Below are 26,289 nucleotides of genomic sequence, written 5' to 3'. Positions count from 1 at the left end.
CTTTTCCAGAGTTATTGCAGTAGCTAATATCTGTATTATTATCTTTTTAGGTGGTAGTCCTCATAAAATTTTAGCTCTAGAACCTTCAGAGGAAGCTTTGGTAAGATTGGGCCTACTAGTGTTGGCAGATGTTTCTGATATTTTTCAGGATATATTGTCTAATCAAAAAGAATTAAATGAAAGTGTAAAAGAATTAAATGGAAGTGTAAAGGTAATAGCTGACAGCATGGTAACCATGACTGATATCCTTAAGAAATATTATGCATAATTTTTTTTAAAGTGGTAGTACTTTTAATATAGACTATACAGTAGTAAAATCTATTTTTTTTTTTTTATTTCATCCCTTATATGTTCCTATACCATTGGTGCCCATAATGTCATATACCTCTTCATTATTGAGATTAGTTTTTTTATAAGTTTTTTGTTTAAGAGTAATGTGATATACTACCTCATTGTCTTATGCTAATCACTCCATTATTTAATGAGGTTTATTTTTTTTTATTTTTCCTCCATTTACTCGTTATATCGTGCTACTTGTGATCTCGTGTTATTGTGATAAGTTTAGTACAGTTTTTGTTTATTTACAATGCTATTTCATGTTATTTCTCTATTGTGGCTATAATGCAAGTTTTCTTATTTATAATAGTATAAAATGATACCGCTGTGAACTCAGTTACCTCTACCTTATTGTAAGTTTTTATTTTTTATTTACTTTAGTATGTTATTTCTTTCCTGCAGATAATGTACTATGTGATACACTGATTATGAAGGGTCATTCAGTGATACAGTAACCTATTTGTATCTAGGTAATATGAACATCAATTTCATTTATTTCATAACTTATTTGTATCTAGGTGGCTTTCATTTCACAATGTGAGTCACTGTATGTAGTACTGCACTTACCTCAGACCACCTTAACCTATGTTTAATGTGCCTTATGAGTACCAGAAGAGAAGTGATAAGGCAGGGAAATTGCATGCATATTTTCACCTTTGCATATAGTAGGTTACATAGTATAAAGATATATTTTCTGTATTGAGATTTATTAAACAAGACTTTAAAAATTATATTGTTTTTTTAGCATTGATTATACATGAACATATTATAAGATATATGATAACTAAAGGTCAAAACAATCATATTATAATATAGGAATTTTAGATTGTATATATGAAATAATTTTAAATACACATCCAATAACTTTAAATCTAACGTCTGCAGAGGAAAATCTCACTATTACAAAGCAATTAGTGTAACTTGCAAAATAAAACTATGTATAATGGCGTCCCATTGACGTATACAAGAGGTAGGAGACATCCTCTTCTTACTTGTTGTCATTCCCAAAGTTGCCTTTCCCACCTCAAAGGCTGCTCTAACCAGCACTGGCGCAAAGGCTCTCACGGCGCCATATTTCCAAGATGGCGGCGCACACTCGATGTTTTGGGTATGAACCTTTCGAGTAACGGCCAACAGGAACGGCGCCTTTGGAAGTTTTGAGAATGCGGCCCCAGCTCCTAAGGGTAAGGCCACAACGGACGTGGGAAGCGTCGAGGACTCGAGGTGCAGACACGACTCAAGCGGGAGAGCAGTGTAAAAACGAAACAAGTGGGAGAGCAGCGTCAAAACGACACATGGCCACACCAGAAACGCCACTCTTTCATGCATTACTCTCAATGGTCAAAGATATACTTCTGTGCAAAATAAGTCATTGTCACTGTTGGATTGGAAATTGCCTTTAATAGAAAACCTAAGTGTTAAAGTTGACGATATACTACGTATGACCCAATGGTCTTTGAGTCTTTGCTTGCAATAGTAGAAGTCAGTCTCACTAAACAAAAGGCGCACCATAGACAACCTATCTACAGCCCATCTCTCCTGAAGAATCATTCGGGAAGTAGTAACCTTTTTGGCAGTAAATTTTGTGATAATGAAAAGTTAAAATCCACATTTTCCTTTTACTTCCCTTAATGTTATTACTTTAAGGGAAGTGAAAAGAAAATGTGGGTTTTAACTTTTTATTATTGCAAAACTAACAGCATATATGGTTACTTCTTTAAAGCTACTTAGAAAAACAGAGGAACCAGAATTAATTGCAAATTATATAAAACTAAATGAATATTTGGCAGCATTATGTCGAGATAAACGATTTACCGGTATTTAAAAAAAAAAAAAAGTTTAATGGTAAACTTTACATAAAAGAAAGTAACAAAAGGAAAAATCAGGTTTGCTTGTACATTCATTGTTAACATTAATGAAGAAACTACAAAGTACCACGAATATTTCATGAATCAGTGATGCTGCTGCACTAAGAATTCGTATAGTATCAAGACTATGCAGCTGGACAAGGCTTATTAGTTGGAGGGTTTATTTATGTATTGTGGTCCTTTTGAAATATTCACTTTAAATTCAGTAATGAACTCATCCCCAGAGAAAGCGTTTAGACCATATAAGAAGTCGGTCTATTTGCTTGACTTTTTATATGGAACAAAATTGAACGTAGTCTGAAAGTATACAAATGAGAGGTGTTGAAATGATTGAAATGACTGCTAATTTAAGTATGCATTACAAATATGGAATAATTAATTTGGCATTGTTACTGAATAGATAATAAATGTAGTCGCTTAATACATAAAAGTTTCGATGCTAATGTCAGTTACTTAATGATAATATGCTTTAAACAATTTCTAGGTTACAAATGAAAGTCCCTAATAAGGGAACTAACTTCACAACAGTTATCAATATAATCAATATAGAGAAGTAACCATTCAAGTAACACAGCCCATAATCATATAGAAAATGGGTTGATTTAGGAGAAGACGCCAGGAACTGTCGCGCTATTTTAAAACATGTTACATCGCTTGGCGGCAACTGCAGAGGGTCCCGATAGTCTTGTGTGGTCACCCACATAAGATGCCCAATGATTCAAACTGCTGCGGTAACCTCTTCCCTGCAACCTCCACGCTCTCCGCGTTTGGTGTGGCCTCACCCTAAGTGAGAGAGATAATTTTTTTTTTTTTTTTTTTGTGGGGGGGGTACATGTAATTAACCAATCATGTTGCCCCTACATTGCGATAAGACCGAGTGAAGAATTTGGGGGATTCATACATCAAGTTACAAATATTCCTTTTCGTCATTTGTTTTATAATCGTGTTATATTATTTCAAGCTTTTATTTCTGTTCCCTTTATCATAATATTTGTTTAATATGTGCATTGACGTGTTCTCACTTCATAAGTTTGCCCTATATATCTTGCAATATTATGTTAGAATTGAGGGCAGCCTCCTAAAAAACGCCTAAGGGGTGGGACTAGAAGGCGGTTTTAGGACATTTCAATACCTTTTGGTCAGTGACGTGAAATTGGAGGTTGCTTGGGGATATTTCATACATGATTTATACTCCCTTCTCTTTCTCTTTCCATTACTCACGTCTGGCTATTTTGACATCATCATTTAGAACGCATTTCTCACCCATAACAATTTCTTTGTTAAAATTTTACCTTATTATTAGAACATATACATTTATATATTCTATTTTATTGATTTACAGACATTTCAATTTACACAATTCTCTCCCTTCTCTAACCATTATTCACCTCTGTCTATTTATGTTTCATAATTTTACAAAGCTTTCTCACCCATAACAAATTTTAAGATAAAATTTTACTTATTATTAGAACATTTACATCAATGTTTTATTCCATTTTATACATTTACAAACATTTCTGTTCAAGTAAATTACCGTCTGCATTCTGTCATGGTTTGTGTTCTAGGTGAAATGTGTGAGGATAGTATAATAACCTTTATTTTATGTTTCCTGTAAGGGGGTCCAGAGGGGCAGAGCCCCCCAGTTAGGTAACACGTTGTGCTAGGTTAGGTTAGGTTACTTAGGTTAGGCTACACTTTGTACTAGGTTAGGTTGGTTAAGTTAGTATCCTAAATTATATTTCAGTCTTCATTCAAGGGGGGGTCCAGGCCAGGTAACACTTTGTGCTAGGTTAGGTTGGTTAGGTTAGTATGCTAACCTAGCCTATATGTTAGTCTTCCTTTAAGTTTGTCTTTTTCAAGAGGGAGTATGGTGGGGGGAAACCAAGCCTGGATCAGGGTAACACGATTGTAACTAGGTTAGGTTAAGGTTGAATTAAGGTTAGTATGCTAACCTATAAATATTAGTCCTCACATTTTAAACTTTGGTCTTTTCTTATTTAAGGGGGTTTCTGGTCAGGTAACACGTTCTACAAGGTTAGGTTAGTACAAGGTTAGGTTAGGTTAGGTTGGTTGGGTTAGTATGCTTAACTATATATATGTTAGTCTTCCTTTAAGTTTGCCTTCCTTTAAGCGGGGGTATGGGGGGCAGAGTCCTCCCCCCCCCAGTTAGGTAACACATTCTACAAGGTTAGGTTAGGTTAGTATGCTAACCAATATATTAGTCTTCCTTTAAGTTTGTCTTTCTTTCAGGGAGGGTATGGCCCCCCGATCAGGTAACATGTACTAAGTTAGGTTAGGTTAACCTAAACTAACGGAGCCCCCTCCCCCGGGCAGGTAACTCGTTCTACTACGTTAGGTTTAGGTTAGGCTGGTTAGGTTAGTATGCTAACCTATATGTTAGCCTTCCTTTAAGTTTCTCTTTCTTTAAGAGAAGTTTCCCATATTGCCCCTCCATTACAAGACCCTGTTCACGTTTATTTTACTCAGTATAGCACATTTTTTTACATTTTTCTTAAATTACAGCGTCACTTTCCACATAAGTGTGAAATCACCCCCCTCAATTACAACATTCACCGCCCCACAATTCTTCTGACTAATCAGAGACCTTATTACCCATTCACTGCTAATACCCAAATTGTGTTTCCCCAATACTTAACAAAAAGTACTCGAAGTCTTAACCTGCTTTGCTCCACATTCTCAAAGTGACCGTATTTTCACCATTATAATTGTTTGTATGTTTTTACGTTACATGGAACCAGTGGTTATTCAGCAACGGGACCAACGGCTTTACCGACTTCCGAACCGCGTCAAGAGTGAACTTCTATCACCAGAAATACACATCTCTCACTCCTTAATGGAATGGCCGAGAATCGAACCCGCGACTACCGAGGTGGGACGCTAATACCATACCAACCACGCCGCTGAGGCAGTTAATACTTCTGTTAGGTAAACTGGACAGCCCAACTTTAATGTTGGGTGAAGCTATCTGTGTTCATGGCTCGTCAGGTATTTGGCCGTACCTTATTTCAAGATTCAAGATACACTTTCAAGAATCGAAGACAAGATTCCACACCTTCCTAAAGGCGGTAGCTAAATTGTTCCATCTGCCCCTTTAAGGTAAAGTTTCCGTACTATACTTCTCTATTATTAGTTAGTTAGATCAATTGTGTTTTGGTGTTACAAAGTTTTAGTAATTTTCACGATACAAGATTTTCTTTACTTCAAGTATGCAATTATTCCAGCCCTCTGTAAGTACTATATTATATTATTGTAAAATACAAACCAAATCTATACTTGGTTATTTACATCCTTTTTTTTTTTTTTTTTTTTTTTTTGTATAGACACGTTTTACTGTTAAAATTTAGGAGTAACATAATTGTAGATAAGAATTTTGTATATTTGTTGATTTTTTACTTTTGCAGAGAAAAGTGGGAGCCCTGCTGCTGCTCATCTATATACCTTGCTCATCAGCGCCATGAAAAGAAAGTCGTGGATATGAAAAAAGAAAAAGCATTGTGGTGATACTGAAAACATTTTCGTTACTAAAGAAAGTATGAAAAATTTAGCAGCAGATATTAACTGTTCTGGGTTTTCCAGAAAAACAATGTGTTGTATTTTCACGAAAAGGCAAGCAGACACGAGAATGAAAATACAATGTAGCGAGTGCAAATATGTTGTTCTTGATCATGTCGTGTAAGAGAGAGTTTTTATGACTGCTGAGTTTGCTGCAGCACAAGCTATTTCAACCATTGACATCAACATGATACTGGATAAATTCTTATAAAACAGGGCAAAATAATGGATAAAGTAAAAGTGAGAAAATGCAGTCACCACAGAAAAAGTTCCTCTCCAAGGGCGTACTAAGGTTCTTCAGCTTTTATAGGAAGCTCACATTAGGTGCCAATAACTTATAAGTGATAAAAGGTAAGTTTTCATTGTTTAAACTAAAACTGCTTTATTAATTTTCCCTCTCAGGCCACTGCAGGTATAATCCGTTGTATTCTTAGGAACTCAAGATCAGCATGAAGAAAAAGACGTAACAGAATTATGTGTCAGCTACTGGTAGTATGTAAGGCTTAGGAGAAAGACTTTAATTTTCCTTTGACCATTTTGTATGTAGCAAACATCCTTAAGTTTTACCGTCTTCTTTCATAAGAACTTAAGAAAAGTTGGCTATCATATAAAATCTGGTTAAATACTTTTTTCAGTTAGGTTGAAATAAGTTGGACTTTTAACAGACTCTTCCCTCTGTAACAATCTTCTAAAAAAATCTTTGATTACAGAAATTTGATGACTTGTTTCCTATCTTGTTCTATCAACTTCACTGTCTTGCTAGTACGTAAGTATTAACATAAAACTTACTTCGAAAATTTGATGACTTATCTCCTATCTTGTACTGTCAACTTCACTGACTTACTGAGTATGTATTATCATGAAACCTATTTTGAAAATTTGATGACTTATTTCCTATCTTCTACTATCAAATTCACTGTCTTGCTGAGTATGTATTAACATGAAACCTACTTTGAAAACTGGTCATTTTCATAAACACTCCAATTCTATTTCCATTCATCCTCACTGGCTGGAGTCAAAAATAAAATAAAGACTTCAAGGAGGAAAGACAAAACCACTGAATCCAGGGGTAAGAAAATGAAGATGCTGCAGTTGAAAGGCAAATTATTGTAATGCATCTGTTTCAATTTCTGTTAACTACTATAGTGAATTTTTTCAAAATGTGACAAACTAACTCTTCATATAACATATGACTAACTTTAATGGACTGCATGGAGTGAGTTATACTTTTTTTTTTTTTAGCAAATTTCACATTGAATCAATAATAATCATGTACTATAGTATATAGAGTAAAGTGTACTACGTACTTGTATGGCCTCATCTGCTAACATCTTACCTCAAGCTTGGCCATAAATCATAAGCGCTCACACTTAATTTTGAGTTATGAATGTCTTCATGAATTGTTACAACTCAAACTTTATTTTAAGTTATGGTATATCTTTAAATATGCAAAGCAACGCGTGCTACTGAACCTCTATGTATGATGAAAGTATTATTTTGAAACAGTAAGCCAGCACTTTTAGTGTGTTGATTTATTTCAAATGAATTCTAATGATAAGAATCTGACGTAGAACCAAGTTTATATACATACAAGGAATTAGTCTTTTAAAGGTAAAAGGAAGAACAACTCTTAGCATGAACTTTTAATAATGAATGAAAGACTTATAATGGATAGAACCTTCAAAATCCCTGATGCTGTAAAAAATATTTGCATGGATAAAATTGAAATATTTAAATCATTGTGCTGCACTTTACATGAGCAAGATTGTACTATAACATAAAGTCAGATACTAAAATGTCATTCATTTTTATCCATTACAACACCAGCATAATATAATGTACGTGCGACTATTGGTAATTCACTGATGATGTTACACTAACATAATTTTCCTTCAATAGTTATGGTGCACAAAAATAAATCAATATATTCATAAAATGAAAGACAAACACCATTTATGTATGAGAAAATAGTCTTATAAAAGGTGATTAACTTTTAATCAGCACTAAAACAATTTCCCTTAACCCTTACCCTAAAACAGTCACTGAGAATGAACTGTGTTCGCATTCCACATCTGGTGTTTCATTTTAGCATGTCTGACTACAGAATGCTTAGTGCTGGCTCGGAAGCTGCACATTGAACAAAAAAATGGCTTCTCCCCAGTGTGAATTCGCAGGTGCCGCAGCCACTTGCTCTCATACTGATCCACTCGCGAACAATAGGGGCACCGGTAGAGGCCAATTTGATCGCTGCCACCACCCTATAATGAAACAAATGGAATCAGATGGATCAAGTGGCTGCTGCAAGAACAGAGTTCCAGACATACTAAACTTTAATCTTTGTCACAAGGTTTAACCATGGGGAATGAAGGTCAAGTAAGAAGGTGAAGTAGAGAGCAAAGAAAAAGTTTTCTCTTTCACACAGACAAATGTACATACTTTATCAATTAAACTCATAACTGGTGGGAATCATACTAGGATTCCAACTCATACTCTGTAATCACAAACATCCTAAAATTAAGAAATATCCGTGTGTGTTGAGAAAAAAATACTAGGGAGTTACCTGCTAAGAGAAATAAATCTTTATGATGGCACAATTTTGACATTTGGATAAAAAAAAAATATTGTGCAATTTCTGCACGTTAGAGGCCAACTAAAATTAGGAATTTCCTTTCTTAAGTAATATGTACTGTTGTGATAAATTAAGACCACTGTACTCAAGGTAAAACCTTTCAGCGCATTTCAACACGGTACGTACAAGTATTTTTTTTATATCATATGACTATGGAGTGACGTCAGCAGTTCCTTATACCACAAAGAAAATATCAACTGCTTTGAAATCACTATCTTGATACATAAAGAGATTAACTTTTTATATCAAGGACAGAAATGTGATGAACTGGCTGTACAACCTTAAAAGTAAAAAAAAAAAAAAGGCTGGTAACTTTATATAAGTCTTTTAAATACTAATTCAAACTACCCGGTAATAACACTACTGTGCACACTGAGTTTCTAGGCTCCAGAAGAAAAATAAACTAAAATGATTGAATATCTTTCCCTTTCTTTTCAGAGCAATCTTACTAAGTACTTAGCTGAAACAAATTCTCCAATATCCTAGAAATGCCTTAACGTTAACCTTGTACAGTATACTCTTTAATGAAAATCAGATCAAGCCATGCTACCTCTAATAAATTCAAACACGTCAGTAAAACTGTACAAAAAATATTTCTCATAAAATACAGTAGTAATTTGAAAAAGTTTGTTGTTTCATAGATACTAACATGGATGGACCTTCACTGATGCCAAAACAAGTGGAACCTATGCTAATAGATTAGACATATTCCCCTACAATTTTTGCCAGTTTAAGCCTGACGGTTTGACCTACATATATCCTTGACTGAGTTTGCTGCAGCTGCAGGACAGCATTTGGTACTAAACACGCAGAAATAGCTTTCAACTGTTACTATGTGTCCTTAGAAAGAAAGCCACTGGGCTGCTAAATACCGAAATACAGTATATGAACTACCAGCCAGAGGAGTCCAGATGCCTTAAAACCAAAGGTGGGAGGGTACCCTCATCATAATTTTCCTAAAATTGAACATCCCAGTTTAAGCAATGCTTATTACTCACCTGCCAAGCTCCATGAGCAAATGCATGTCCTTACAATCTAGATAAATTACTTTCTTGATGCTTAATTCACTGATGCTGTATCCAGATACGTATAAGCAGCCATAAGATCTGCTGAAGCTATGTAGTTCTCTATTCTGGATCTCTGACCTAATTTCAATTAAATGACAAACAGCTCTGGAGGATCCATGACCCAAAATAGTGGCAGTTTTACCATTAAATTTGGGAAACCTTGACAAGATTTATCCTCCCCTAGACACCAAGAATCTTCTTGATTCACAAAAAATGTATCGTCTTTTATGCTTAATTCAGGTTGTTTCCAACTTGAAGGCTAATCAGTTGATATCTATCTGCAGTTATGACCAAATTTTTCAGAAATGTATAAGTGAAATCACTCCAAAAGTCCATCTTCCATAGGTACTGTAATATCATATACAAGGCAGTGTATAACAAGAATGAAAACATTTTATGTACTTAAGAGACATGAAAAAAATCCCAATATAAATAGCAGTAGTATTGTGATTGATCATAAAAAAAATTAATAATGTTATTAAATCAAGAAAACAAATTTTTCAAAAAAATCAATGTGAATATATAAATGAGAGCTAATTTTTTCAGTAAATGTTACAAGTCTTTTATTATTTACATGAAAAATACATATACAGATTAAGAACGATGATAAATTAATATAAATAGGTCACATAGAGTAGACGCCCTATGTTCACGGGGGATGGTTACCAGAACCCCTGATGAAAAGCTAATATCCGCAAATATTTAAAACCCCTCTAAAATGTTTAGAACTGCCTAGTTTGATATTCATAACACACACACACACACAAATAAAAAAATAAATGAAAATTAAAAAAAAAACTCTAAAATTGCTTATATCTAATTATTTTAATAATTTTATTCAGTCTTACTAAGCAATTATTCAGTTGTAGGATTCCTACACACCGCAGACCAAACTTAAAAGTTTCTCGGTGGCGCCGCCGTTTTTAGTGTAGGTAACTAGCCACCACCCACTTCCGGTAGACAGGTATGATAATGTCACACCTCTCAATTGGATTTCTGCCGGCTCCCCAGTAACATCGGTAGCTCTGCGCATCTTCTTCTTCGTTATTTGTGTATATTATATATCTATATATATATATAGATATATATATATATAGATATATATTATATAATATATGATATACTTTTTTTTTTTTACTTTCCTGGATATTGGTGATGTACCTTTTTGGTGTGGTCTTTGATTTTCAGAATTAGATTAGCTTATTTTACTTATTTAGTTTAATTTTGCTGCATTTTTTGCTTGAATATTTCAGATTCAAGCTCATCTGGAGTTAGGTTTTGTGCAGATAGGTGCAAAACTAGGCTAGTTAAAGAAATTTACGATTCTCACTCTACATGTACAAAATGTAGGGGTCAGGAGTGTTCAAAGCAACTTAGATGTTCTGTATGGCAGGATTGGGATGATGGGAAATGGAAACTTTGCAGTTCACATTATAAGAAGGTGTTACAAGATAGTAAGAGAAAAGCAACCCTTAGAGCAGATAGTAAGGTTAGTGTAGCTCTTCCACCTTCCCCTGTGTTAGCGGAGATCTCTTCTGCTTCTCCTATTCCTAGAAATCTCTCTCCTATTCTCAGTCCTCCAACCCCTTCACTTCCTACTCCTTTACCAGCTTCCCATTATGGAGGAGTAATGATAGTTTATATTTGACAACATCTCCAAAGGTTGTGTGAGAGAGAGAGATTGGTGGAAGAATGAATGGGAGTGGTTAAATGGCGGTCGGAAGCATGTCTGTTGTGGCGCTCCGTAGGAAGTCAATGGAAGTCTGTTACGAGAGTCGTAAGCAGTGAGGCGCCTGGTCAAGTCAGAGTTGGTTTTGACAGCAGTTATCCTTTGGTGTTTAGTTGTTTTGGTGGTAATTGATAGATTTTGGGGTTGTGAAATTGTTATGCGTGTGTCTGTCTGGTTGCGGTGAGGTTAAGAAGGTTGGTGGTGCATTTTCAGTGTCTGTTAGTGGTGGTTGGGGCAGTGTTGGTTTTGGCAGGTTGTTGTACTAATGTAAGTCGTGTGGTTGTTGTGTTCTTTCGGGGGTGTTGGTGTTCATCTGCAGTGATTTGTCGGGTTATTGAGTTTTTGTGGGGTTGTGGGTCTCGGGGGGGTTTGGTTGGTGCTTGGTTGTCAGCGGTGGTTGTGTCGGCTAGCCTATAGCCTATATCCAATGGACAGCACAGCCTAGCCCTGAGTAGCGGAAGCCAGAGGTGAGTACCTGTTGGTGTTTTTTTGTTCTGTATGTAGGTATGGGTCAATTGTCCTGCTGTATTTTGTAGTGTTAAGTGGAAAGTGTGATTGAGGGTGGGTTTGATAGCCAGAGAGGTTAAGTTTATGTGGGGAGGTTACTTGTTTTTTGTGATCCCGCCACATTGTTTTTTGGCGCCCGAACAGGGACTGCTGGTGTGGCAGCTGCAGGACAATTGGTCTAGGCTAGTGTGTGTGATTGGTGAGAAAGTTTGGGATGGAAGGATTGAGTGAGGTGGAGAGGCTGAAGGAGGAGTTGAGGTTGGAGAGGGAAGTAAGAGGAGCTGAAGAGCGAGTTAGAGGAAATGAGAGGAATGCAAAGGAGTGCAAAAGTGGAAATGAAAGAAGAAGTGAAAGGAGCGGAAGAGAGAATGGTTGAGAAAATGGACGAAAAATTCTTAGTGATGATGAATGCAGTGCAGGAGATGATGAAGGGGTTCATGGGAGAGGGCGCTGTAGGGGGTAGGCCTACTAGGTCTTGTGATAGGCCAGAAGTGGTAAAGAGAGTGGGAAGAGCGAGGGGATGAAACTACGAGTGACGAAGGTGACTTGTTTGTGGTAGGTAAAGGAAAGAAGGGAAAGAGACAGGATAAGGATAAACCTGAGGACAAGAATAAGAAGGGGGCTGAGGAAAAGAAGATGACTAAGGGAAAGAAGGTTAGGAAGGATGACGGACAGGATGAGACTGGGACTGAATACATTGGGGAAAGGGCTGAGAGTGATTTGGATAGCGGTGAGTGGAAACAGGTGGGTAGAAAGAAGAAGGGTAAGAAGAGCGTAATCAGGAGCATGGATGTTAGTATGGAAGTTGATTCACTGTATTCGGACGAGGTTAAGAGGGATCAGAATGGTGGATGTAGCGAAAGTGAGAGTGAGCGGGAAGTACAAAAGGCTGTATATATGAGAGAGATACCTAGATGTGCACAATACGAGGAATATGGTAGTAGGGACGTAGGGGATTTTTTTAAGGAATATGAAAGGTATTGTGAGGCAAAGTATGGGGATAACAAGAGAGTCTGGGCAAGAGAGTTGGGTGGCTTTTTGACTGGATTTTTGTTGAATATGTATGGGGTAATGATGAGTGTGGGAAATGTGCCTTATGAGAGTGTGAAAGCCAGGATTGTGGAACAGGCGAAGAGGATAAGGAGTAGTGTTAGATATAGGAGAAAACATGGTTTTGATGAGGTAAGAATGAATGTTGGTGAGTCGTTGTCTATGTATGTGTGCAGGTTGGAAACATTAGCCAGGAAAAAGTTTGGGGATGAAGGGATAAATGAGTGTAAAGAGTTAGTGAGGAAGTTGTTGGCGACTGTGCCTGAGAGTGTGTATGAGTTTGTAAATCTGAAATGTAAGGAGAAAATGCGATGGACGAATGAAAGGTTGTTGTGGAACGACATTTTGGAAATAGTAGAGGATTATGAGTTGGATAGGTGTATGAAAGAGAGTAGAAGTGTTAGTATTAGGACTGAAGTGGCTGATGTTATACCAGAGTTTAAGAGCTATAGGGAGGCAGTTTTGGAAGGGCCAAGGCGAATGGCAGAGCGAGTGGTTGACAGGAGCGTTAGAGCCAGTAACGTAAGTATGGTTAGCCCTAAGAGAGATCGGAGTGCAAGCGTTGGAAGAGTAGGGTCGGTTAGTCGTGAACGAGAGCAGCAGTGTTACAGATGTGGAAAGCTAGGGCACAGGAAGAATGAATGTCGGTGGGCGTTGGGAGCTTGCTTCGGGTGTGGGCAAACAGGGCATTTAGTGAGCGAGTGTAAGAAGGATAGGGATATTAAATGTTACAGGTGTGGGCAAGTAGGGCATATAGCAAGTGGATGTCGAGGTACTCGTGTGACTGAGGTTTGTGGTAATTGCGGGAAGAATGGGCATTATGCTAGGATGTGTAAGGAACAGCGGGCAAAGTGTGATGAATGTGGAATGGAAGTTCATGTGGTGAGTGTGTGTAGGCGAAAGAGGATGAGTCAGGTTGGGAGTTCGGGAAACTAGGTACAAAGGGGATTCAGTTGGGTGGGTCCTCTGGTGTGTGGCCAGTAAGAGTGATGCATGTGCGTGAAGGATTGTTGCATGAAAAGGGGTTTGGAGGAAGAGCTCATGAATGTATGAGTGTAAAAGTGAGGTGCAAAGGGGTGTGTTTGGTTGCTTTGATTGATACTGGGTGCAGTGTCAGTGTTCTTTTTAAGAATGGATGTGACAAGTTGCGGAGTGAGTGTGAAATTAGGAAATGTAAAGGGGAGGTACGAGGAATAGGAAATTTGGGTATGCCTGTGGTGGGAATGTTGCGTGAAAATGTAGAAATCGAAGGGGTAGTGATGGATGAAGGTGACTTTTATGTGATCGAGGGAATGAGTGATAAGTATGATATATTGTTAGGATACAGGTTCCTGAAGAAGTGTGGGATGGTGGTCCATCCGAGCAGGAATATGATTGAGTTGCATAGGAAGGGGAATGTACATGGAGAGTTGTACTTGGATAGGGATGGAGGGGTAAGCAGTAAAATATGGAAGGGAGTGCCGTTGGTTGCGAAAGAGAGTGTAAAAGTGCCACGAGAAGTTGGAGAAGTTGTTAGTGTGAAAGTTGCGTGGCCTGATAGTCTTGGGATTGTCAAAGGTGACAAGTGTGCATATGTGGTTGAGGGTGTGGATGCGAACAAGTTGGTAAGAGCGAGTGTGCATGTCTACGACAGGATTTTGGATATGGAGAATCCTCAGGTTTTTGTAGCCTCATTGCCGAGTGTTAGGAAAAAGCGAGTGCGGAGTATACGTGAAGGTGATTGTGTGGGGTTCTTGTATACGTTGGTGGATGTGGACGACGAAAGATATGTTAGGGTGCGGCGGGTGATGACAGGTAGCATGAAAGAAAGTGATGAGTGGAAGTATGATGAGTTGAGAGAAAGAATTGAGGTGGATGAAAATGTTGGTGATGACGAGAGGGAGCGGTTGATGCAGATGTTGTGGGATAGGCGGGGTGCGTTGAGTCGGGGTGACGAGGATTTCAGGGGATCTAAGCTCCCAGAGTTCAAGATAGTTTTGAATGACGATACACCCATATATCAGCGTCCCCGACACTTTTCTGCGCCTATTGCCCGAGAGATTGAGGAACAGTGTGAGGAACTTGAGAGAGTGGGAGTGATCGAGAGGAGCGAGAGTGCTTGGAATAGTCCCATAGTCCCAGTACGCAAGACAGATGGGAGTTTGAGAATGTGTGTGGATTACAGGAAGGTGAATGAAGTGACTGTGAAGGAGCGATTCCCAATGAATGTGGTGTCTGATTGTGTGTATAAGATGCATGGGATGAGAGTGTTCACAAAATTGGATTTGGTAAGGGGCTATTACCAGATGCCTCTTGAGGAAGGGAGCAGGCATGTTACGGCTTCTTTGAGTGGTAGCTGCCACTATCAATTCAAGAGGTTAAGTTTTGGATTGGCTAATGCGCCTGCTGCCTTCCAGAGGGCGATGAATGTAGTTTTGGCTGGTTTTGATAGAAGGAAGGTGACTGTGTTTATAGATGATGTTTTGATTGCAAGTGACTGTTGAGGAGAATGTGGAACTGCTTGAGAAGGTGTTAGAATGGTTGGAAGAGGTTGGAGTGAAAGTGAAGCTGGAGAAGTGTACGTGGTTGGCTGGGGAAGTGGAATTTCTTGGTCATAAGGTGAGTGCGAGTGGTGTAAGGAAGAGTGAAAAGTTTGTGGAAAAAGTAAAGGAGTTTCCACGTCCCTGGACCGTGCGGGAGTTAAAGGGTTTTTTGGGTTTGATTGAGTTCGGGAGGAAGTTTGTTAGGCATTGTTCGGGTATAGGGAAGCCGTTGACTGAATGGACCGGGAAGAAAAATTGTACTAAGCTGAGGTGGGATGAGCGAATGGTGGGAGCATTTGAGAGATTGAAAAAGGAGGCTGCTAGAGACGTCACCTTGGCTTTTCCGGATTATAGTGAGGATGCCAGTAAGCTTGAGTTGTATGCTGATGCTAGTAAGTTTAGTATGGGAGGATGCTTGGTGCAGATGCAAGAGGTGAATGGGGATGGACAATTGAGAGTGATTGTGTATGTGAGTAAAGCTTTTAATAAAGCACAGCTTAAGTTTTCGGTGGTTGAGAAGGAGCTTGCGGCAATAAGGTTTTGTGTGAAAGCGTTGAAAGTGTTTTTGTATGGGGTAAAATTTGTCATAAGGACAGATCATCGGCCGTTAGTTTATATGATCAAGAAGGAAAGTGTGAATGCTAGGATTGTGAGGACAATTGAGGATTTGAGTGAGTTTGATTTTGGCTTAGAATATGTGCCGGGGAGTAAAAATGTGATTGCTGATACGATGTCTAGGATGCATGGTAAGGACAGTGGTGTTGTGACAAGTGACTGGGATCCGAATATGGTACCCGAGGGGTTGGTTGTAAAAGAGAGGTTTGAAGGGAATGACAGAATGTGTGAGTGTTTGTTTTCGGTGTTGAAAAACTTGGAAGGTAAGGGTCTGGTTGAAGAGGTACCCGGTAGTGTGAATGAGTTGCGAGTGAAGTTGATGAGTGATGTGCAGAAGGAAGTGGCATATGCGGAGGAACAAGGTGGGGAAAGAGAAATGTTGCATGAATTGTTGTCAGCAGTAGCTGAGTTGTTTGGAATAAAAGTGTTGTTGTATTTTGGATGGGACAGACCGGTTGAATATCGAGGAAGGGCGAGTACAGGTAATGAACGTGGGGTTTTGATGATTCAGTGCGGGGAACATGGTTGAAATTGGTTGGTTACAAAAAGGGACTGTGCAGGGGATCTGGGTCAGAATTGTGGAAATGGGGAATTGACTGAGGATGAATGTGATGAGGATGAATGTGATGAGAAGGATTGTGATGTGGATAACCAGGTGGACGTGGTAGTGAATGTGTGTATGCATGGGACTCGAGGGAAAATGGTGACGTTTGTCCAAGTAAATGATAGTGAGTATTGTAGTTTGGTTGACACAGGGGCACAAGTTTCCTTGGTGAGTGGGTCAGTGGTGAGTGAACTTGAGAGATGTGATTGGGAAGTGAAAAGGCAGTCTACAAGTGTGAGAATACATGGGTTGGGACAAGGAAGTGTTTTAGTATGGGAAGAGGTACGGTTAAAGGTTAGGTTGGGAGATCTTGAAGTAATGCATAACTTTATAGTCACAGAAGAAAATGATATGCCATCTTGCTTTTTAATAGGGATAGATTTTTTGAGGATCCACGATATAGACGTAGATATAGGAAATGGAATTCTTAGAAAAGGGGGCAGACAAGTAGCTAGGATTCAAGATGGTAATGTGTTTGTAGCAAACTTTGTGGGTATGATTGATATTGCTAGGAGTGAGAATGATCTGTTGAGTGAGGAAGAGATTTAGGAAATGCAAAATAAGTGCCTGGAGATAAGTGTGTTGCGACAATGTGTTTTGGGAGGAGTGCGTGTGGAAGACTGGCCATGTGAGTTGGATGTATATAAGAGGGTTGCTAAACATTTTGTGGTGTACTTTTTGCATCAGGAAGGGGTGTATGACAAGGAAGTGTATGTGCCAGTGTTTTCTGTTGAGTCAGCTGTGAGTATGTGTTTGTTGGTGCATGATCGGTTTGGGCATATGGGAAAAATAAGTTGTGGGAATGCATGAAAGAGAGATTGTATGCTCCTGGGTTGAATAAGATTTGTGTGGATGTGGCTGTCACGTGTGAAGACTGTCAGAGGGGAAAGTATCAGAGTGTACATGTAAGTCCACCTGTGTTGCGATTGCAGATGAAAGAGCCATTTGAAATGCTTGTGATTGATTGTGTTTCTTTGCCTAGGACTGCGAGAGGACACGTGGGGATGATTGTGATGGTGGATCACATGAGTAAATTTGCCTATGTGGTTCCCATCAAAGATAAGAGGAGTGAAACGGTTGCACGAATGGTGGGTCAAGTGATGTTGCCCATGTGTGTGTGTAAGCCGGCAAAAATGTTGAGTGATAATGGACCTGAGTTTGTGGGATGGGAATTTGAAGAAATGTTGAAGGAATGGGGTATTGTGCATGTGTATTCTACTCCATATATGCCTAGTGCGAATGGGTTGGCTGAAAGGACTGTTAGGACGATGACTGAGATTTTGCGAATGATGAGTAAGAGCGACAAGTATTGGGATATGTATGTAGGACGTGCGTTTGGGCATTTAATGCCACACTGCAGAAGAGTATAGGTATGTCTCCTTGTAAATATGTGTTGAATTTTGAAAGGATTGTCAGACCGCGGTTGGGTCTGTCAGAAGGTGATCAGGATTTGTGGAAGAAAGCGAGTGAAAGGTTTGAGAGTTTTAAGATTGGGGATAAGGTGTTGAAAGAGGTGGTTGAGATGGGAAGAATGAATCTGAATAAAGTAAGGGAGAAATTTGAAGGGCTTTTTGAGATTTTGGAAGTGGGACCGAGTGGATTGAGTTATGTTTTGGGGAAATTGCGAGTAGGTGGGGGAATGGATGAGGTTAGCGCACACAATAACCAGCTCCGTAAGTGGAGGGAAGTACCACAGTATGTTCGGGAGAATGCGATGAGTGAGTGGTTGAGGGTGAATAAGTATGAGCTGACTGTCGGTGAACAAATTGGTCTGGGAGATCGACAGTTGGTGTTGGTTGAGTATGGAAGAAAACAGAAGAGTGTGGAGAAAGGAAGTGGAAGGAAAAAGCGTGAACGGCATGGTAAAGGGGTTGGTGGTGGGGTGCAAACGATTGATAAAGCGTGTGCTATGGATGACATTGGGGGAATGAATGATACTTGTATTGTATGTGGGTTTGAGTTGACAGGGACAAATAAGACTTCAATGAGAAGGAAAATGAGTAGTGAGGAGGTAGTTGATAGGATGGATAAGTCTTTGCAGGAGTTTGACAGAAGTATGGACGAACTGAGAGGTTTGGTCGCCGAAATAGGGGAGATGTTGGAACCAGAGTTAGAAGACATCGGTGAAGTAGTGAATGGAATTTGGGAGGATGGTAGTGAGGGAGATAATGGGAGTTTGAAAGAAAGTGGTTTGGAAGAAGTGAATGGCGATGTAACTGAAAGAGTGTATGATGGTCCTCAAACAAGATCCAGGGGGCCTGCATCTGAGCATCCTTGGGTGTTGCGAAAGGCAATTTAGTGTGGATGTTGTGAGTGTAAGATGTTGTCAAATGTAATGGGGAGGTAATATGGAGGAGTAATGATAGTTTATATTTGACAACATCTCCAAAGGTTGTGTGTGAGAGAGAGAGAGAGATTGGTGGAAGAATGAATGGGAGTGGTTAAATGGCGGTCGGAAGCATGTTTGTTGTGGCGCTCTGTAGGAAGTCTGTTACGAGAGTCGTAAGCAGTGAGGCGTCTGGTCAAGTCAGAGTTGGTTTTGACAGCAGTTATCCTTTGGTGTTTAGTTGTTTTGGTGGTAATTGATAGATTTTGGGGTTGTGAAATTGTTGTCCGTGTGTCTGTCTGGTTGTGGTGAGGTTAAGAAGGTTGGTGGTGCATTTTCAGTGTCTGTTAGTGGTGGTTGGGGCAGTGTTGGTTTTGGCGGGTTGTTGTACTAATGTAAGTTGTGTGGTTGTCGTGTTCTTTCGGGGTGATTTGTCGGGTTATCGAGTTTTTGTTAGGTCGTGGGTCTCGGGGGGGGGTTGGTTGGTTGGTTGGTTGGTGCTTGGTTGTCGGCGGTGGTTGTGTTGGCTAGCCTATAGCCTATATCCAGTGGACAGCACAGCCTAGCCCTGAGTAGCAGAAGCCAGAGGTGAGTACCTGTTTGTGTTTTTTTGTTCTGTATGTAGGTATGGGTCAATTGTCCTGCTGTATTTTGTAGTGTTAAGTGGAAAGTGTGATTGAGGGTGGGTTTGATAGCCAGAGAGGTTAAGTTTATGTGGGGAGGTTACTTGTTTTTTGTGATCCCGCCACACCATGTTGCGCTTTCTGATACCATTGCCAGCCTCGAATCAAGGTTCAAGAGGAAGTTTGAGTATTTGGCCAACACAATAATGGAGTTGGTGCCTCCATAAAATTGTTCATGGAGAAAAGTGAAGTTAAAGTGCCCAGTGCTAGTGCGAATGAAGTGCATTCTGAGGACGTGGCTGTCTGTCCCTCCAGTTCTCCTAGACAAAGGTCATTGTCCCCCCTCCCCTGCCTCAGGGAGAAGACATACTAGAGGTCCAAGGCGTCTCTTTCAGTGCGAATTTATCAGACTCCAGTGATTCGTCTTCTCCAGGTTCGGGTCGCTGGCGTAGTTCCTGGACCTCTCGCCCTCTTAAGAGGTCCTCAGCTGTTGATGACTCCCCTAACCCTGTAAAGAAATCAAGGGATACCCTTTCCAGTCCAAGCCCGTTTTGTAGTCATGTGGTTTCGATTACGAATGTTTAGCTTCAACTCGTGAATCTGCAGACTTGACTGAGGATCAACAGGTGCGAGTGCCTATTAAATGAGTGGCATCACATCAGTTGACTCGGCAGACTTTGCATTCGAGTCCAAAGCCTACTTCTACATCACGATGTAAGTTTTCGTCATCTGTTAATTCAGATCTATCCCAGGAGGACCCGTCTTTGGCTCCTTTTCGACAACACTTTGAGGAGTTGTTGTCCTTCTTTAAGGGTAAGACGCCGCAGTCGAAGAGGGAAGAAGCAACCATGTCTCCTGGATCTTCAGAAGAACAAGAAGAAGAACTAGAACAGGGGCAAGGGCAAGAGCAAGAGAAAGTTAGGACAGGCCTCGACTTAACCTCCAACAGCTTACGCTTCTTTAATGAGGTTCCTTTTAGAATATCTTCTGACCATTTTTCTCTGGCCACTCCTTGTTTGCCTCCTATGCCTCTCTAAGTCCTTGACAGCAGTTGTGACTCCAATCAAGTCTTTTTCACTGCTTCAGAAGCAGCCTTTTCTTGGGGGAAAGTCACCCCCTTTTGCCAGACCTTGCTCTAACCTTCGCCCACCCTCTAAGTCCTTGTCTAGATCTGCAGCTAAGCCTGAAAATAAGTGATGTTCCTGTCCTTCGCACACCCATAAGTGCCAGGCTGCACCAGTTTTGGGAGGAGTGGAAGATCAGAGGTGCAGAAGCCTGGGTCATCAAAATGCTATGTCTGGGTTATGCCATTCCTTTCAAGGAAAGACCTCCCCTGTCCAAGGTCCCCATCATATTAACATCTTACTCCGTCGGCTCAGAGAACTTTTTGGTGCTCGAGGAAGAAGTAAAATCCTTGGTTCTTAAACGTGCATTCGAGGAGGTCAGCGACATGTAGATGGAGTTATACAACAGACTTTTTGTAGTCCCCAAAGAATTGGGGGCTGGAGGCCCATTTTGGATGCCAGCGCCTTTGAATCGTTATGTTCTGAAAACGAACTTCAAGATGGAGACGCAGTGTTCAGTACTTGCCTTGCTTCGTCAGGGAGATTGGATGGTATCCCTCGACATGCAGGACACCTATTACTTCCATATCATCAAGACTCCAGGAAGTATTTCCGTTTTGTTTTCCAGAACAAGCTATTTCAGTTTTGGGTGCTGTGATTCGGCATATTGACAGCACCTCAGGTGTTCAACCAGGATTCTAAGCCCCCTAGGACATTGGTTGTATTTGATGGGGTTATATGCGTCTCCGTATTTGGACGACTGGCTTCTCCGTGCCCCTTCAAAGAATCAGTGTGCGAAGGACCTAGAGAGGATTTATCAGAGAATTCTCTATTTGGGAATGACTCTGGCCTCTCAAACATTTTGGGTTTTTCTGTCCCCTGAAAAGAGTGGAGTCATGTCTTCGGACAGTTCAACAATTCCTGACCAGCACGTCATGCTCAGCAGTACAGTGGATGAGTTTGCTGGGTACCCTCTCCTCAGAAGAATAGTTCGTGAAGCTAAGAAGACTGCACTCGAGGACTCTACAGTTTCTTCCTCAAGGCGAACTGGTGCAGGAAGTCTCAACCAGATTCAACAGGTTTCCCGATCATGACAGAGATAAAGAGTGATCTCTCGTGGTGGAATTCGAGAAAAAGGCTTCAGGAAGGCGTGTCTCTTCTTTCAGTGAACCCCTGCCTACAGTTTTATTCAGACGCGTCGGACGTAGGTTGGGGAACCCTTTTTCAAGATGGCAGTGTTGGGAGTTTGGACAGTCTCAAAAATCCCTGCACATCAACGTCAAGGAGCTTCTAGCAGTGTTCCTGGGCTTTCGGGAGTTTGTGCATCTAGTGGAAGGTTGGGTAGTGGCTCTTCATGCTGACAACTCCACAGCCCTGTCATACATTTTGGAAGCAGGGGGGACTTGCTTGTTCACTTTGTTCACAACAGCACGGGATCTTCTGTTTTGGGCAGAGGAACATCATATTTGTCTGGTTCCACAGAGGGCGGCAAGTTCTGTCGTCAGAATGGATACTTAACATGAAAGTATGCCTAGATCTATGGACGGTTTGGGGAAAACCGTCCATCAATTTATTTGCAACACACAAGAACAACCGTCTTCAGTTGTCCTGCTCCCCAGTTCCAGATCCTCTAGCCTGGGCAGTAGATGCGATGTTGCTGGATTTGTCAGTGCTAGATGCATATGCTTTTCCACCCTTCGGGATGATAAGGGAGGTTATCAACAAAGTAAAACTCCATCAAAATGTTCACCTGACTTTGATAGCTCCTTTTTGGCTGAGGAAAGAATGGTTTCCAGACCTTCTTTACATGTTGGCGGACTTTCCAAGGCTCCTTCCACAAAAGAAATTGCTTCTCAGGCAACCACACTTCCATCACTTCCATCGCTTCCATCAAGGGTTGTCTGCTCTTGCGCTGACAGATTTCAGACTGTCAGGAGTCTTGTCAGAGCAAAAGGTTTTTCACATAGAGCTGCAGAAACAATTGCAAGATGCAGACACACTACTTCTAAGAACCTTTACCAGTTGAAGTGGAACGTCTTCAGAAGGAGGTGCAGACAAGCTAAAGTCTTCTTCTGAGACCACTGTGAGTCAGATTAATGACTTTCTTCTCTTCCTAAGGTTGTAAAGAAAGTTATCCCATTCTATGATTAAGGGATATCGAGCAATGCTCAATTCAGAGTTCAAGCATAGGGGACTTGAACTGTCGTCGAATAGTGATCTGACAGACCTTATCCGGTCTTTTGACATGAAAAGTGCCAAAGGACTGTGTAACTTGGAATCTCAATGTAATCCTGAAATTTATTTCCAGACCTCCCTTTGAGCCTCTTTGATCATCTTCTCTGAAGAATTTGACAAAGAAAACTGTCTTTTTATTTGCACTGGCTTCAGCGAAACGTGTCGGTGAAATTCACGCTGTGGACAGAGGAGTAGGTTTTGCTCCAGGAAATGCAGTTTGTTTCTTTGCCCTTTCCTTTTGGTGAAGAATGAGAATCTGTTGGAACCTTGGCCTCGCTCTTTTGTCATTAAGAATATCTTGGGCCAGAAGAGGAAGAAAGACTTCTCTGTCCAGTGAGAACACTAAAATTTTATCTGTATACAATAAAGAAAGTGAGCAGTTTATGGTGTTCAGTGAAGGATCCTTCCCATCCCCTTTCGAAGAACGCTATGTCCTGCTTTCTAAGGTTGCTCATCACCGAGGCGCACTCCCAAGTTAAGGATGTCTTTCGCACTGCTTAAGGTTTAAGGTGCACGAAGTGAGAGCTGTTACTACCTCGATAGCGTTTTGGCAATCTTACAATCAACGTTTTGGAGATCTAAGTCGGTGTTTGCTACACATTATTTGAAAGAGGTAGAAACCGTGTTTGAGAACTGTAGTACTCTTGGACCTTTATCCGTTGGCATGGTATTACCTAGGAGAAACAACATAGAGAGGGTTGTCTGTCCCTCCATTATTTTGCTTTGTATCTAGGTTGTTGGGTCTTTGGGAAGTCTAGAGGTACTTAGTACCCTTCAGTTGGTTTGGAATAGTGTATTGGGCATTCATAATTTGTTGTTTCCTTGCTAAGTCAGCAGTTAAGCCCACAACTTCAAGGAACATCCCACTTTGTAGTGGAGATGCATGGCCTAGCTACCATTCTCTCTAAGTAAGCTGAGTGCCAACCAGAGGAAGTACTCACCTGCAGCAGCAAGCTTACAAGGTAAGGTATAACAAGCATATAGTCTATGCTTTCACACTGTAACTCTTTTGATAACCGAGTTATTTCAGAAGGTGTTATCTCCACTACCCTCCACCTTTCAATTTGGAATCAACTGAATAATTACTTGGTAAGATTCTGAGTAAAAATGATATTTCTCTAATAAAATAATGTTTTATTCATACTTACCAAGCAATTATTTGATTTGAGCCCTCCCTCCTCCCCACAGGTAGAGTTTGTGACTGAAATCCAATTGAGGGGTGTGACATCATCATACCTGTTTACCAGAAGTGGGCGATAGCTGGTTACCTACCGTAACGATGGCAGCACCACCGAGAAACTTGAGGTTTGGTCTGCCATGCATAGGAATCCTACAGCTGAATAATTGCTTGGTAAGTATGAATAAAACATTATTTTATTATGAAAATATCATTTTTATCACAGAATATCAATTTCTTAAAGTAAATTGTATTTTTAATAACTATACAAACCTGAGGTCATTTACATTAGGAATTACCTTCAGCAAAGCTAGAAACAGCAGCTAGATTTTATAGCAAGGTAGTTCGGTAGTTGAACTACCACCCAGGTGGGATAGCCCTTCCACCCGGGTATAGGCATACCACTTTGCTTTTGGCCAAGGAGTAGCAGAATGAGGGGTGGCATGAGGTGGGCCTAATGTGTAAAGGACCTAATGTGTACAGTAGTTAGGAAAAATGCAATATACTTTCAAAACTTGTGATTTGTTCCTACAAGGTATACAAACCATCAGTCCTTTATGTTAGAAACTTATACATAATTAGGAGGATTCTGATATAAGTTACCTGAGCTGATTAGAGCTCGCACACCTTAATTCGAACCCTGGTTGTAAAAGCTAGGGAATAAATTGCACCTCAGATGAGGTGATTGAGGTATATGAACTGTGAGATGATTCATCAGATATCTGGGCTTTCCTCCTATGGGGAGTGAGACCTTTTCATTGGAGAAAACAAGCTTGGATGAATCGGACAGGCAATGACAGTAAGACAAAATATAAGTACAGTAGTACCTCGAGATACGAAATTAATCTGTTCCGAGGCGCCTTTCGTATCATGAGGTTTTCGTATCTTGGACCACATTTTACATGTAAAATGGCTAATCTGTTCCAAGCCCTCCAAAAACACCCCAGTAAATTTCATAATAAAGCTAAATTGACCTATAAACAATGAAATACTACAGCAAATTGGACCATTCAATACCTAAATTAATAACAAAATGCAAAATAACCTGTAAATAAAGTGTATTTTAGTGTACATGGTAACAAGAAATATATTGTACGTAAAATGTGGAAGCTTACCTTTCGAGTGAGGCTATCTCCAAAAGTGGCGGCAGAGGAGGAGGAGGACAAACGGCAGATAACGTACGTACGTACGCACACTTTACTTTACGAAAACACATAAAAAATTTAAGGAAAACTATAAAACTAAAATTTACGAATCACATTAACAAAACTGTAACACTTAACTTTACAAAAACCTAAAAATTAAATTTTTTTTTTCTTTTTTTGATTTTTAACTTTTTTTACTTTTACGTAGGCTTATTTTTTTTTAAACAATGTCAACTTCACCATCACTTTCAATGTTCTGTTTATCACTTGGTTCTTCCTTTTTGCTTTCAACCTTCTTTTTTTTTCTTTTTTTCATCACTTGGTTCTTCCTTTTTGCTTTCAACTTTCTGTTTTTTATCACTTGGTTCTTCCTTTTTGCTTATTCCTGCTAATGCTGAAGGCCTCTTTAAAAAATAACATTCCAAGGTAGATTGCTTCTGCCTACTTTTCACAATGTTCCTGAAACGACTCAGGCAAACGTCATCGAACTGCGCAAGCATACGACCTGTGTGAGCCTTTTCAGGGTGTCTTTTTTCGATAAACGATTGCACTTTATGAAAAGTGGCTAGAACATCCTTAATTTCTGCTGTTGTCATAGGGTCCTCCTCCTCTTCCTCGCCGCTGCTAGAGAACTCCTCTTGAACGACGTTATGTCGCATGGCCTCCAACTCCTTCAGGTCATCCGTCGTAAGTTCCTCTTGGTGCTCCTCAAGAAGGTCGTTGATGTCGTCCTCGTCAACGACCAGCCCCATGGACTTGCCGAGTGCAACGATCTCGTCAAGATCTGGTTGGGAAACAGTTTTAGGATCGTCAACTGTTTCTGACTCTGCAGCACCAGATTCACCCACGTCGAATCCCTCGAAGTCTCGGGCGGATACGGCATCAGGCCAGAGTTTCCTCCACGAGGAATTCAAGGTTCGCCTCGAAACCTCCTGCCAAGCTTGGTCGATGAGTCGGATACAAATGACGATGTCGAAATGCTCCTTCCAAAATTGACGCAAGGTGAGGTTTGTGGTATCGGTGATGTCGAAACATCTCTTGAAAAGATGTTTCGTGTACAGCTTCTTAAAGTTTGCTATCACTTGCTGGTCCATGGGCTGGAAGAGAGGGATGGTGTTGGACGGAAGAAAAAGAATCTTAACGAAGGAATACTCCGCTAGGATATCTTCCTCGAGGCCAGGAGGGTGGGGAGGGGCATTGTTTTAACACCAGCAGACAT

General features: G+C 40.2%; 1 protein-coding gene across 5 annotated transcripts in view; it reads right to left on the bottom strand.

The window, feature by feature from the left end:
* Positions 1 to 26,289, bottom strand: part of LOC135216394 (protein tramtrack, beta isoform-like) — a 257,636-nt gene that overhangs the window by 29,416 nt on the left and 201,931 nt on the right. The window contains exon 5 of one of the 5 annotated variants that reach the window (XM_064251676.1): positions 7,807 to 8,035. The exons of 1 other annotated variant lie outside the window; for it this stretch is intronic. In XM_064251676.1, the coding sequence (XP_064107746.1) occupies positions 7,817 to 8,035 (219 nt within the window). In that variant the 3' untranslated portion in view covers positions 7,807 to 7,816. Of the gene's footprint in view, positions 1 to 2,033; positions 2,988 to 7,394; positions 8,036 to 26,289 lie in introns of those variants that run through there. 3 more of the 5 variants (XM_064251677.1, XM_064251675.1, XM_064251674.1) reach the window with 3 other exon arrangements.

The sequence above is a fragment of the Macrobrachium nipponense genome, chromosome 6 (assembly GCF_015104395.2).
Source record: "Macrobrachium nipponense isolate FS-2020 chromosome 6, ASM1510439v2, whole genome shotgun sequence".
Lineage (NCBI taxonomy): Eukaryota > Metazoa > Arthropoda > Malacostraca > Decapoda > Palaemonidae > Macrobrachium > Macrobrachium nipponense.
Note: the sequence above shows the minus strand (reverse complement) of the source record. Positions and strands in the feature narration are given on the sequence as shown.